This window comes from Xylocopa sonorina, chromosome 3 (genome assembly GCF_050948175.1).
Source record: "Xylocopa sonorina isolate GNS202 chromosome 3, iyXylSono1_principal, whole genome shotgun sequence".
NCBI lineage: Eukaryota > Metazoa > Arthropoda > Insecta > Hymenoptera > Apidae > Xylocopa > Xylocopa sonorina.
In genome coordinates, this window is record NC_135195.1 from 16,132,630 (window position 1) to 16,146,229 (window position 13,600).

A 13,600-nucleotide genomic window follows, 5' to 3' on the forward strand; every position below is an offset into this window, starting at 1 on the left:
AAAGATATATAAAAAAGCTAAAAGAAAGAGTGAGACAGATGATACCGACCTTACTGTAGAACCCCTGGCGCCATCTCTGTAAAAAGTGCTCAAACTGCTCGCACATATTTATCGACAGCGAAGTAAACTACTCAAGAACTACTAGCGCCATCTCTGTGGTGGGTACTGAAACTAATTACCGACCTGCTTCAACGTGTCTCCGAGAGATGGCGCTGGTAGTACTTCAGTAGTTTACTTCGCTGTTAATAATTATGTGTGACTTTCCACAGAGATGGCGCCAGGGGTTCTACGGTAAGGTCGGTATCATCTGTCTCACTCTTGCTTATAGCATCTTTCTCTCTCTTACATCTAAAGCAGAAAATGTACAAAAAATTGCAATGAAATTATTAAAATATACAATAAATTACATGTAGTCCTGGTGATACCCCTGTGACGTTACAGAACCTGGGGGTGTCACCGTGATACACTGGTACTTTTTGAAGTGTTATGTAATATGCTGTGTTGTCTGAGAATGTAAGACGTTCACTTAATCTTGACGATTACACAGGCCGCTCGTTGTCAACAGTAAAGTGAATTGCGAGTATATTGGTGGCACCATATCTGTGCAAAACGATGAAACTAAATGATGTTTAGGATTAGGCTGGCGTTAAGAGATGCTGCTACCAGCCTATCCTAAAATTACTGATAAATTTAAGTGTTTTAAAAAGAAATTTACATGTTACTTTTTATTAACATTTTATAGCGACATTATTTATCGTTTTCATATACTTTCGGATCCTTCCTTTTTGATTTTCTGTTTTCTATAGGAGCCCATGTGACACACCAAATTGTCATTAACAGTCCTATGCAAATAAAGAGCACTATACATTATCTTTTCTAAAAGGAATACTTTTATAGTCATAATAGTAACATCCTCTGTCATAAATAATATTTCTACTATGATAACATCGAAACTACTAAGAATATTACACCGTAAGTAATTCATTTCACCTGGTATCATTGGCACAAATTGCCTCACTGCTCGCCTACACAAATTTGGTAAACCATGGGAGACAGACTTTGCCCAAAACTTCTGATCAGATGAAGATAACGTGTAATACACAACTTTCCTCAATCGAATCGGTAAATCACCAAATCGCAAACCCATGATATAACCCTTTGTTCTTTCGGAATAGATATGTACAATTTAAGATACCGATGTGCAAATTTTTAAACAAAACACAAAAAGAACCAATTTTCTTGAGCATATATAGATACATTCTGGGCAAAAAAACTCTAATGAATAAATAGTAATGCAAATATTTATTAAATGGCATTGTTAAATGCCAAGAATAAGATGAACTTTCCTTTTTATCTATTTACATCATCAAAATATTTATTCCAACAAAATATATGTGCAAAACTACTACAAATGCAAATAAACGATACTAGAGACAAATTGATCGAAACATTTATGTTGTATGTACATTTAAAGTACATATAGTATAATGTGTGACCATTTAGAAATTCACTTTCTAAATTCAAAGGGGCGCATGATCTATGAGCATGTATTGTAAAATTTTTGGCGGAATAACAAATTTATCTGGGTTTTGTTCTAGTAAGCAACCCAAAAGGCGTGGTACCGACAACAGAGTGCCAGATATTACAGACGGAAAAGCTCTCCCATTAGGTGTCTGATAAAGAATAAGCAATTTCTTGCTAAAATATTCACCACAAATGGATATATGACCAACTTCGATGTACTGCTTCGAAAACGAGGACCATAATTCAAAAGAGACGCGCATCGCTTCCCATGGGCGTAATTCTGCCGCAGGTCTCACCACAACTTGATAATGATCGCATACGTTGTCGTATAATTTGCATACGTTGTTCAATAGTCGTTCGAATTGCGTATGATATTCCTGGCTCTTCCCGTCTTTAACCAGCATAAAAGCAACGACAGCTGATGTTTGGCAAACAGTGAATAAACCAATCGGGGTAGAACCTGGCCGAAACGGGGTGTATTGCCTTCCGGTCGAGAAATACGCTACTGGGAAATGGTTTACCTCTATCAGCTGTTTCGCGTGCATTGCCAGAAACGAGATCAAACTCGCGCCACCGACAAGATGCATACGATTTGCCGAATTTTTCTCCACGTCATTGTGATTGTTTATAATAAAAGCATCTGCAGGATCTCCGTGATTCAAACCGGAACCGTTTATTAACAAACTACGACTAAAGTCTGCGCCAGCTACTCTGATCATATTATCCTCGCTGAGTATTTTCCCGGCGTAATTTAACACGCCAAGTTCAAAGACGGCTGCATCGTTGCACAAATAATATTGCATAGGATTTCTGTATTCTAGTAAACCGAGACGTCGTCCAATTTCGACGTGATCCATCTTTTCCGAATCCGAACGTTCGTTCAAGGAATTAACGCGTTTCAATATAACTGGCATTTGTATCGGTGTCCTTCCATCCACTTCGTTCGGTATTTGATACATTTTTTCTACTATACTTGCGTTCAATTCCTGCAGGGAGTTGTTAAGTAACTTCAAGTCTTCTTTTACGAATTTTATTTGCATTTTCAATTTTTTAAAGTTTATTTCCTGCTCCGCTGTGAGTTCTTTACTTTTGAAAAGAGGAGCTAATTCTTCCGATATCTCTTTGCTTCTCAATTGTAGTCTAGAGTGATCTGCTTTCATCGATTTGTAAAATTCCCACATACTTTTAATGTCTTCTGTATTCCAATTTAGTCCACGGGCTGTTAAATCTCGCTGTAATTTTTCGATATCTGCTAATCTCTGTTCGATATCCAGATATGGTGTCAAAAGCGTAAAGACTTCCTTACTTTCATTGTTCTTAGCAAGTAAAGAAGAACCATATTTTCTATTAGAATTCAACGGTGCACCTATCTGTTTCGTAGTAAGATGCTTCAAAACCTTGCAAGTTACACGTTTCCGCACGAGATGTGGAATACAATTCGCCATTTTCAATGCTCGAAGATAGAGTAAGAGAAATTTTATACCCTTTCCTAAATTTGTAAAATTTTTAAATTAAAAAGCAAGAGTACCGCCTCTTGCAAAACTAAAATTCTATGCATCCAATTTTGCTACTTTAGGATTTGGCGAAATTTCTGACTCTGTATCCATATTAAAACTGTCACGACTTATTGTTTCAATTTTTCTTTTTTGTGGAGCTACATAACTTCCTTTACTAGCAGCTCTCTCCGACTCCTCTATGGTATACGGTTCTAATTCTAAAGCTTTCAGCCTACGCTTGTGCACTTTTGTCCTAAAGTGATCTTGTAAAGCAGTATCGTTTATAAAATACCTCCTGCAAACAGAAATAAATTCTCTATTTCGGAGAAAACTTTTACAACGTAAATTTAAAGATATTAATAAATACGTGAGAACTTGATAAACAGAAAGAATAATATTTGCAACGTATAAATAATTAATCAAAACATTCCTAAGAGAATGAATTGTTTAGCGACTTCTTTAAAATGAAAATATATTGAGAGGTTACTTTGCTTAAAATGATATATTACGTTACAATACGATACATTGGGTTACTTACGCGCAATGAACGCAATAATATTGAGCTGCTCCAGGTTTATCTAAATCTACTTCTTGATTTAGTAAATTTTTTACATTTTCATCCTTCAAATCCTCGTCGATCTAAAATAAAGATAGAAAATCGCATGACAAATGCCGACTATGTCCAAACACGTGACACGAGTGCTCTCGAACGAAAAATAGGTTAAGGCAGTTTACTTCGTCTAAATCTTTCCTTCTTCTCCTTGTTCGCCAGCCTTTTCTTAAATGCGTGTCTCCCTTGTGATACTTTTTACGTTTGTAAGTCATTTTTAATAAGCAGATAATTTTTATGTTGCGGAATTGAATCTACCACTGTCACATTGATATCTGTACACCAATACTACCTAACCAAGTAAAGAAACTAAACTAGACGAACGCACGAGGGTTACCGCTTGATTGGTAACACGCGTGCTTCTGTTTTCAATTTTTCAAAGAATCGTAGAAAAGAGAAAAGTATGTACGAATAATGAGAAATAAAAAATTGATAAAGAATAAAATAAATAGTAAGGGGAATTTTACAAGAAAATTCTGATTTCTGGTTTGTTTCCATGTAAATCGATTATCGCTTTAAAACTACATGAAAAGAAAAGCTTATTAATTCTTGAAACATAATACGTACATTTTGCACGTTTATTAATACGTATAACGAGTTAAGCAGAAGAATATTAAAGATTTGTTACTTGGATAACTGCTGGATAACTTTTTAGCATCGCTATTGGCCAAATAGTATACGATGGCAGCATCCTCTCGAAAGGAATTCGTGAAAAGGTTCTAAATATTTTGAGTGGCGAACATGATCGATGGCATAAAGATTCGTTCGAATAGGATGGTAAAGATAGAGAATAAGAAGAGAATAAGAAGAGAATAAAAAGAGAATAAAAATGGAAATAATGTAAAAGAATTGAAAAGTAAAAGGGACATGCGCAGTAGGATAAAAATGTAGTGGTCCGGTAAGATTGGGTAAAGGGGACGGTAGATGTCGGTGCAATATCCCAGAGTAGGTCGCGCCTCTATCGGCGAAGCGTCTGATCAATTCAAACGGTGCGCCACTGACGAGGGGGGTCCACACCATTTTGAAAGTAAAAATACTGCGCGACCCGGGATTTTGTTTGTACGGTTCGGCGAGGGTAAAAAAGCGGCGAGGGCTAGGCTGTGGTATGATCGGGGTAACGCGGTGTCGCGCGTAAAATGACGTAGAGTGTGCGAGGGTGTGCCGCGTGCGGTACGAGAGGTGTGCTAGCGGAAACGGTGTCGCGGTGTGTAGGGTCGGCGCTGGCCGTAGCTATCGTAGCGTACGGGAAATTGGCTGTGGCTTCGCCAATGGATGCCAGGCAGGAGGAGACGCCATTTTGATATACGGGCGCACGTCAAGCGTTCCGCTCGTAGGGAAACGCGGTCTCGAGTCGGTCTGCCGCTTCGCGTAGGACCGCGCGGGTGAATTCGTTGGTTCGGGAGAATCACGGGTATCGTTGGTACGAGTGCGTGGCGCAACGGATCCGTAGCGTTTCGTTGACAAGTGACAGGTGAATCGATCGGGCCGCGAGGAAAGTCGCGTTGCGGCCTCCGTGCCCGTAGCACGGTTCGCTCGGTTGATCGGTAGTGACTACTGTGTGTGGAACTACGTGTACGTATTCGGATTTTTCCCCACGCGGGCGAGTTCAGTGCGAGGGACACGGTAGCTCGTGTATATTGGTGCGGTGAGATCCGGGGTGGCGGTGTACGGCAGGGAAAAGCCGCTGCTGTCTGGTTTCGCGCGCGCGACAGAGGCCACCGGCCGACACTTCGGGCCAGGACAAGACGACCCGATGTCGGGAGCGGGTCGCGACCCCGTGTCGACCCGTGGTCGTCCTCGTCCTCGTCCTCGTCCTCGTCCTCGTCCACGTCCACGCATACCAACCACCTCTTTCGTACCACCAGGACGCTCCTGGCGTAAATGTGCTGCTCTCATCACCGCCCATGTGCACCTCTCTTTCTCTCTGCTGCCCCCGAGTGCCCTGTAAATCCAGAGCACACCCCGATTAGCACGCCCACGCATTCTTATCGCAACCGAATATGGCCAAGATCCTCAATAAGGACCCCGTCACCTACGAAAGGGAGAGGGAAAACTTTATGAAGGACCTCCGTCACTTCCATGAGACCAGAGGGTAAGCCGATCTACTACCCCTACTCTTACCCCTTCTATTTACCTTTATCTTAAGCATTCCCATCGATTATTATTTCATTCTCTTACATCCGACTCCTCCGCCAAGTAAATCGGGTTAGCGTTCGCTCCTCGTAGAATGCGGACAGAGTTGAGGTTATGTGCGTTCGGTTTAAAGTTTCCCAGTCGGACTCGTCTTTGTGCAACCTATTTGTTTACGCTTCTCCCATCTTTTCTTTATCGACGATTATCAGTCGCGTATCTTATTGCGATTGAGGTTACGTTCGATCGAAATAACCAATATTGTGACGAACTTGTTGATTTTTTTTTTCTTTTCTTTTCTTTTCTTTTCTTTTCTTTTCTTTTCTTTATTTTTTCCCCACGCAATTTCTCTCCACCGACGGGATTACGGCTGTTGGAAATGCGAACAGCTTTCCTCGTTCGGCACTCGTTGATTTTGATACTCCTGTTAAATGTTCGCTGCTGTTTATTACGTCATTGTTCATGTTTTACTTGTTTCGGAAACTGAGACAAAGCGTTCTCGGTTACGCCGAGCGATCTTAACCTCGGTGAAAATCTCTATCGTTACACTCGTTGTACATATTTATTTGACAAATCGAATATAATTATTTAATTTACATTCTTCAAGTACCATACTGCTACTGCCACTAGCGCTTGTATTATTATCCAGTAGTGTTTAATATTTCATATTTATCAAGCGGGAAACGTATCGTAACATTTTTTACATCACGATCGATCGAATTTCTAAAATAAAAAATACTTGTTGTCAAACTTCAATGTATTCTCGCGACAAATCATACATTTTTTTAATATCTTTTATATACGTGACTGAAACTAGTTGCTTCAATATACGTATATAGTAAAAGTTACCAGTTTCTAACGTATGCAATTATTTACATAACGAATATGATTTGATTTAATATTCCGTTCAGTTTACATAAATTACATAAATTGTGTGGTTTACATATTTCAGAACTTCGTTCAAGAAAAACCCAAAAATCAATGGAAAAGATATAGATCTGTACTTGCTGTACGTTGTTGTCACTGCACACGGAGGATGGATAAAGGTGAGTCCATATTTATATACAGTACATTTTCCTCAAATTGTTCATTCTCTGTCTTTCATCTTCAAACGTGTTACATAATTCACGGCAAGCGTAATAAGCGAAAAATTAGAAGATATCAACGTAGCCCGTTGTAATTTGTTTTCGTGCATCGTTAATACAACTTGTGAATGAAATTTTAGTGCTTTCGCGATTGCTACTCGGTGCTCGCATACACTTTATACGTTATTACGTATCCCGAATAATAATTTATATATTCGAAACAAAATCGATTCTGATGTGTACTTTAACGTGCATTACGTCAACTGCAGATTTAAATAATTCGCAAGGAACAAATAATCCGTTTCGAGGGACATCATGGAATTAAAGGGGTTTCTTATTTAATCGGGTAACAACTTGCGATACTTTAGATTTGCAGAAATAATATATTTTTTAAGCTAATTTTATCGGACGAAAACTCAATTTTTATTGCGAATGTGAATGCGTAGTACGTTCCAAAGTTAATGGAAGAGGAACCGTATAGATCCATAATCTAGTCATATCTATGTCTACGGTTTGTTTTATTCGGTATATATTAGTACAGTTTATAGCTTCAATTTTGGGGCGTACAGTACTGATAACATACAGATATTTTTAGTACACTTATCTGGCAAAACTACAGTATTCTCCAAACACTAATTACTCTTTTTTTTCTATATACTATCCAGAGTAATTCGTTCGTTGAAATATGCTTTGCGAATTAAAAACACCATTTCACCATTTTCAGTTTAGACATATCTTTCAGCGTCGCGTTTAATAACAGCTCGATTAATTGTACATTGAAATCGTCCAATTATTTTCATTTTGTCCCCATATTCGTCTCTTCCAAGTTAGACGGGATATCACTCGTACGATCAGGTGCTCGGTTCGGTTTGGCGCAATGGAATCGCCTCGGCTCGTTTACCAGGCTCAAATTTCGAGCACGCGAGCACTCGTACAGATCCTTCGAGGCCCGAGAAGAACGCGTGCTGTTTGCAAAGAACCTCGGAATTCGAAAAAGTTTGATTGTACCGCATCGAGAACAATGGACACGTGTATATTGTTATCGCGCTGGTTAAACCGATCGAGTCCGTATTTCTTAATCAATTACAACAATGTTTTAAGTTTTATTGATAACGCGAGGGCTTGGTGCAAAAACGATTACGGTAAATTATGCATGAAATTTTTATCAAGTCAATAATATACACGCACGACCTAAACTACTGAATTCATATACAAAAACATAGCGAAGATAGTTTCCATGCTTGAATGTGAATATTTATGAAAGTACGCAAACACCACGCAGTTTCGATAGATTAAAAAATATGAATAGTAATTTAGTTACCGTTTAAGTAATAGTTCGATGCTTCTGGGTGCTAACCAGTCAATTCATTTTTTAATCAGAAACTTCTTTAGACGTCAGAATCGAAAATTATTTGAATAGCCAAGTATTCGAATAACTAATTCTCGATCTGGGAAGCTCTTGTTGAATGTACGCGCGTTACGATTTATTGCACGCGTGATTAACGATCGGGGAATGCGCTGCGTGAAAACGCGGGAAAACGATTGTTCCGTGAAGCAGATACACTTATTCTTCGATCGCGCGAACCGGGAACAAGAATCGATCCGGGCGTTCTAATGACAAATCGTGGCAGCACTTTTGCCACGTGAAACTGAAATATATAATTGTTCCAACAATTACGTAAATGTCGTAATCGCTGTTTTGTTTTTCGAATTCAAGTTACGCTTTTATCTGTTACGGCTTCTGAAACTTTCAGTCCCTCTCCCAAGTTCCAAAAAAATTTCCGTCGTTACAACGAAAATTGCTAATTGGAATCCGCTCAATTGCCTAATTACACTCTTGTTAATCTGTACAGCTATCAATTATACGGAGACGATTTTTTCGGATTTTATTCAAGAGGGTTTAAACTTCGCAAGGGTAATTTACTCTCTGTAAAGCACCGTACCCTCTTATTCCATACATCTTTCGCGCTTACACAGTTTAAGGGACTAACGACGCAACTTGTACGCCCGACAACCTACAATCGCGTTTCTCCTCGGGAAAAGAATAAAAGTGAAAAATTATCGTTCTATTTCGCCCTAGCAACGTTACGCGACGTGTACTGTCACGAGGTTTCCCGAGTTTATAAACAGTAATTTGCGCAGGCATTATTATTCATGCGAGAGAATTGATACGCACACGCGACGCAACGGCCAATGAATTTTCCGGAAACGATCAGGATGAGTCGTATCCGGGTATTTTCCGTTTTTCCGTCAAAAATTGTATAAAATGATCGGCGAATCGGTCGCCTTGATATTTGACCTGGCTCAGACACGGCTCGACGGAAAATGTTTCGACCGAAATGCGTGCCCTTCTTTCTTCAGTAAATAGTTATCGTTAACGTAGCATCGGATCAATTACAATTTATGTTCAATTGATTAATTAGCCCCAACCAGATGAAATTTCCTATCACGTTTAATTGTATTTTCATATGACTACAGAACACGTTGTCGTACAGTATTTTGTATTAATACAAATTTGAATGTGCTCCCGAAAGAATAATCAGTTTAACATTCGAAGCTAGTTGTACACTTTGAACGGTGATTCAGGTCTTTCGATGAAATAATTTGTCGCCCGTTTGATTCTCATAGTACGTAGTTTTTGATTCGTGTAACGTAACGAGGTCTCTTTGTACAGTGATGAGTAACGAAGCGATTGAAATGATTTAATCGCGGTATCCTTGGTTCTGCTCCCTGTTGTACATTGTTAAATTGGTTTACTCAACAAGGAGATATGTTTATTAGGAAATAAGAAGGATTACGCGTTTGGCAATTGAGCATTTTTCAAAATTGCTCGATACATTTCAGAAAAAATTGAAAGCGAATGGCGTAAAACGTACAATTGTACGCGTTGGATAATCCGTAGTATTTACAGTTGATAGAATTAATATTGGGGTATTGCGACACATGTGCTTGGTTAGAGTTGAAATTGCTGTTGGCCATTTACATCATCCTTCGGCCGCGTTTTCATTGTATTCGAAACACGTCCGTGTAATATTTTTCGCATTTAAAATCAAGGCGCCTGGAGTCATTCTCCCGTTTAAAATAATTTATCGGGGACGTGATTTTTGTGCTCGAATAGTCTTTAACATTGCGCTCATGAAAGTGTTGTCCGTTCAGAGAAACCAAGGATATTTTTTTTGCACAATCGTAAAAGAACAGTTGTTCGAATGAAAAAAAAAAACATTGCGATCCTTTGCTTGTACACAGTCGTACACCTGCTCGTAATTATTCTCCAAGAAGTGTTAACATATTATTGTCGAGCAATATTTGATTGATCGTACAGGTTTTGTCGTTTGTAAATTTTAATCAAAATAGAATAACGCTATTGGGTGGTTCGTTCATGCCGAGTGATGATATACCGCCGGTATAAGAACCACTGGTCTATGTTTTCTTAAGAACCGCACGACGATTCGACAGTACGTGTACGTATGTACTCGTATGTATGCACATAAACGATGTATGTACTTCTGTCGTGGCAGCACTGTGGTATAACATAGCGAAGTTTTTTCACCTCTCTTCTTTCCCGTCGCATTTGGTAGCATCCTGGCGTATATGCCATCCGTCAATATTCGTTCCTTTTCGAGCAACACATCCGCACTTTTTATGTAACTTCCAAACAACTTTCTACAATTATTTTCCCCGTTAGAATTTAAGAACACGTTAAATACTAAATAGTTTTCGCAATGAACTTTCACACGTTTTAATATTGAAATAGCCGTTCGCTAAGTATTTATTCCTCGCATTTTTATTCTCGCGTTCTCGAAAATCGTGATTATTATTCAAACTCACTATTTCTGTGCATCTGATATTGGTATTTTCACGTGCATTTCCACAGATACTAGTATTATTTACATTTAAATGTTCACAGAAGAAATATTACAGCATTACAGAATTTACTGTTCGCGTAGAATACCATGTATTATTATGTCCGACGGTTTTTGGTATTCATTTCTTTGTTAGAAATACTTCAGCAGATTGTCACTTTCTCAGAAAGCTGCACTACAGAAGACATTCCGCGTACAATGAAGAGAAGCGTCTGGCTTCTTTTCGCTTTACGCCTCGAATCTCCTCTTTCAGCTTGCGTCGCGTTGAAAAAGCGCAGGCACACAGACACGAGAGCGCGGTGTCTTCGTCATCGAAGTTATCGTCAAGGGTATAACCCCCCGAGAAAGGCGTACATAACCTATAGCAGTGATTCCCAAAGAGCGGCACTCCTATAACGATCAAATTTAATTTTCGTCAAATAATATTGTATTATCATAAATACTATGTACAAGATTGTTACACTTAATTTTAAAACTACTAAAATGCATTTACTCACCGAAAGATAATAATCAAAGAATGTTATCCAACGAGCTATATTTGCAAGATCTGTAACCTGTTGTGTTTCATCTCGAACGTTTATGCGAGTTAAGATACCGTTTCAGAGTGACCGATTGTTGGCCGCAACAACGCGCGAAACGTTCGAAAGGGAAGTGCCAATGTAATCCAGATCGCAAAAATCCGACTCTCGTCGCGAAAACGTTCCGACGGCATCGTCTTCTCCATCTAGGGACACTGAATTGTCTCGTCACTCGGATACAATAAATCTCAATCTAGGCCACGATTCTCGCAACGTCCAATTAACTTTCCTTCTCCATGATCAATGTGTCATAACTAAACCGCAGTCGTTGGTATCGACTTGGTGTCTCTGTGTATCAAAGTCGCGACGTTTCTAGCCGACGATTCCGCGAACGAGACAGGAATAGGTTCCCGTTTCTTTGGAATCCGGCGACTCCGCCGAAAATCCAAGTGTACGGACAATACGGAAGTTGACGCAAGGTCAGGGTCACTTCCAGAGAGACACAGTACGGGGTGGGAGATAGATCATGAACCGAAGGTGGGAAGAAGGTGCGCGGCAGAAGGGCGGGGAGGGAGGAAAGAGAACAGGAGAGCCGAATAGAAAGAGAGAGAGAGAGAGAGAGAGAGAGAGAGAGAGAGAGAGAATATCATGTGAGGAGGTGGAGGTGCGGTGTATGAGGGTTTCCCCTCAACAAGTGTGATCGAAGCTTGCTAGACTATATAACCCGCGGCCGGGTCGCGACTACGCTCAGAATGCATCGCGGAGCGCGAATCTGTGATTCGAGCGGGTCGACGCCATTTTTGTTTGCGCGCTACCGGCGGAATTATCGAGAGGCTACTTGCGCGCGTTCTTATGACGAGGTTACAGCAGTATTCTTCATGGGAGGAATGCCTTTAGGTGTTCGGCGTGTTTTGTATCGTGCGGCTTGTCGGCGACCGACTGGTTAAGGGATAATTACTACAGGTACTCTTGCAATACTCTTACAATGCGAAAACTTTGAATCTCTCTTGAAATTCTACGGTTATGGTCAGAACAGTTGTACTCGCCCACTTCTAACGGATTTAAGTCTCTTGCGGAAGTATTATTGTTAATACAACTGTTTAATACTTCATTGCATACTCAAATTTCGCGAATGTATTTATAGCATCATTGAGAGAGATTGCACATTTAACATTATAATTTGGAAACTAGCAAATCATTCGACATTCGAATGATAGACAAACTTGGGTGATTATAAGTTTTACAGATTGATACGACTCATTACGTAACTTATAACAGACGTAGAACGCAAACCTCTCATGCAATGACTTCTTACAAAAGACAATTATGGAAATCAAGTCGGTTTTTCCAGCATATGGCTGAATCATTCTTTTTTATTCGTCACCACATAATATAAATTTATTATAGACCATCCCTAAATCTATTAAATATTAGTTTAATAGATAGTTTAACGTTACATTAGGTTGTTAAAAAATTTGAACTGTTACATCGAACCATTTCATACTATTTATGGAAATATGGTAATGTAATGTGACCTGTGAAGTAGCAGTTATAGAACGAATAAACTAGAACGGAACATCAGTTACAATTTACGATTACAATAATACGCTTAGATGTTTCTGCACGGTTAGCTGCCGCAGTATTATCTCCGCCATTTCTTGGAATCCCTCGCACGGAGTAAATCTTTACAATTATCTCTAACTCGAGATCGACGATGACTTGACTTCTAATAGGTCACCAAATCAGCAGAAATAAAATTGTATTCCTTTTTATTTTACCAGTATAATATGATTACCTTATTCGATTATTACATTATTTCGCTGTACAATGATAATAATGAATATTAAGCAATTTTTAGTTACACTACTAATGTAATGGACAAAATTTGTTGAAGAAAGAAGAATGGGAATCGTAATCTTTGCGTTAAAACAACATTCTTTGTCTGGTAATTCGTAAAGAATTTTTGTTCTCAGTCGGAAAAAGGCAAAAATGTATCCCGCACGTTCGCGAGTTGAATTTATCTGCGCCTTACCGAGTAAAGTCACTCTGTTTAAGGATTAGTCGGCGTGAAGTGAAAGTGTGTAGAGATAGGAATTATTAGCGGGCCGTTGGTGTGCAGGGCAGTCTCTTACGGTAGTAAAACGATTGGATAACTCGAAACTCGCGCGCGCGCGCGCGTGCCCGCGAGAGAGCTCTCTTGTGGGTACACATCTGGCGGCACAGGCGCCCACAAGAAATTCTAAATAAATTACAGTAATCCTCGAACTGGATTTCTATAGCCGCCCGTGCGTTCTACGCTCGCTTTTCTAATCCATAAAGTTGTTCGTGCCTAGTCGAAGAAACGGGTGTACTTGACTGTTGCAATCACCCAGTT

General features: G+C 39.5%; 4 protein-coding genes across 5 annotated transcripts in view; 1 reads left to right on the forward strand and 3 right to left on the reverse strand.

Moving 5' to 3' along the window:
• Window positions 1–747: 747 nt before the first annotated feature.
• LOC143422447 (cytochrome b-c1 complex subunit 8) lies at window positions 748–1,147 on the reverse strand. Its single transcript, XM_076893079.1, has 2 exons — window positions 991–1,147; window positions 748–842 (listed from the first exon to the last, which is right to left on the reverse strand). Exons 1-2 carry the CDS (start codon window positions 1,145–1,147, stop codon window positions 748–750), a joined length of 252 nt encoding a protein of 83 aa, XP_076749194.1.
• A 334-nt stretch (window positions 1,148–1,481) lies between these two features.
• LOC143422235 (serine--tRNA synthetase-like protein Slimp) lies at window positions 1,482–3,003 on the reverse strand. The gene has a single exon (XM_076892728.1). The coding sequence runs from the start codon at window positions 2,967–2,969 to the stop codon at window positions 1,521–1,523; it is 1,449 nt and encodes a 482-aa protein (XP_076748843.1). The 5' UTR covers window positions 2,970–3,003; the 3' UTR covers window positions 1,482–1,520.
• Window positions 3,004–3,041: 38 nt separating this feature from the next.
• On the reverse strand, window positions 3,042–3,901 carry LOC143422236 (zinc finger protein 593 homolog). Its single transcript, XM_076892729.1, has 3 exons — window positions 3,756–3,901; window positions 3,559–3,659; window positions 3,042–3,315 (listed from the first exon to the last, which is right to left on the reverse strand). Exons 1-3 carry the CDS (start codon window positions 3,843–3,845, stop codon window positions 3,075–3,077), a joined length of 432 nt encoding a protein of 143 aa, XP_076748844.1. The 5' UTR covers window positions 3,846–3,901; the 3' UTR covers window positions 3,042–3,074.
• A 1,579-nt stretch (window positions 3,902–5,480) lies between these two features.
• The window catches only part of Bap170 (Brahma associated protein 170kD), a 50,459-nt gene continuing 42,339 nt past the window's right edge, over window positions 5,481–13,600 (forward strand). For both annotated transcript variants that reach the window (XM_076892534.1, XM_076892538.1), the window contains exons 1-2: window positions 5,481–5,722; window positions 6,713–6,806. In XM_076892534.1, coding sequence (XP_076748649.1) covers window positions 5,631–5,722; window positions 6,713–6,806 — 186 coding nt within the window. In that variant the 5' untranslated portion in view covers window positions 5,481–5,630. The remainder of the gene's footprint in view (window positions 5,723–6,712; window positions 6,807–13,600) is intronic.

What these genes read in the sequence shown, in the direction of transcription:
- LOC143422447 (XM_076893079.1), bottom strand. Translation starts at nt 1,147, where the DNA reads ATGGGTTTGCGATTTGGTGATTTACCGATTCGATTGAGGAAAGTTGTG. An exon ending in ATTTGTGCCAATGATACCAG is followed by an intron (nt 843 to 990) that starts GTGAAATGAATT and finishes TTATTTGCATAG; the next exon opens with GACTGTTAATGACAATTTGG.
- LOC143422235 (XM_076892728.1), bottom strand. Translation starts at nt 2,969, where the DNA reads ATGGCGAATTGTATTCCACATCTCGTGCGGAAACGTGTAACTTGCAAG.
- LOC143422236 (XM_076892729.1), bottom strand. Translation starts at nt 3,845, where the DNA reads ATGACTTACAAACGTAAAAAGTATCACAAGGGAGACACGCATTTAAGA. An exon ending in GAAGGAAAGATTTAGACGAA is followed by an intron (nt 3,660 to 3,755) that starts GTAAACTGCCTT and finishes TCTTTATTTTAG; the next exon opens with ATCGACGAGGATTTGAAGGA. An exon ending in TATTATTGCGTTCATTGCGC is followed by an intron (nt 3,316 to 3,558) that starts GTAAGTAACCCA and finishes TTCTGTTTGCAG; the next exon opens with GAGGTATTTTATAAACGATA.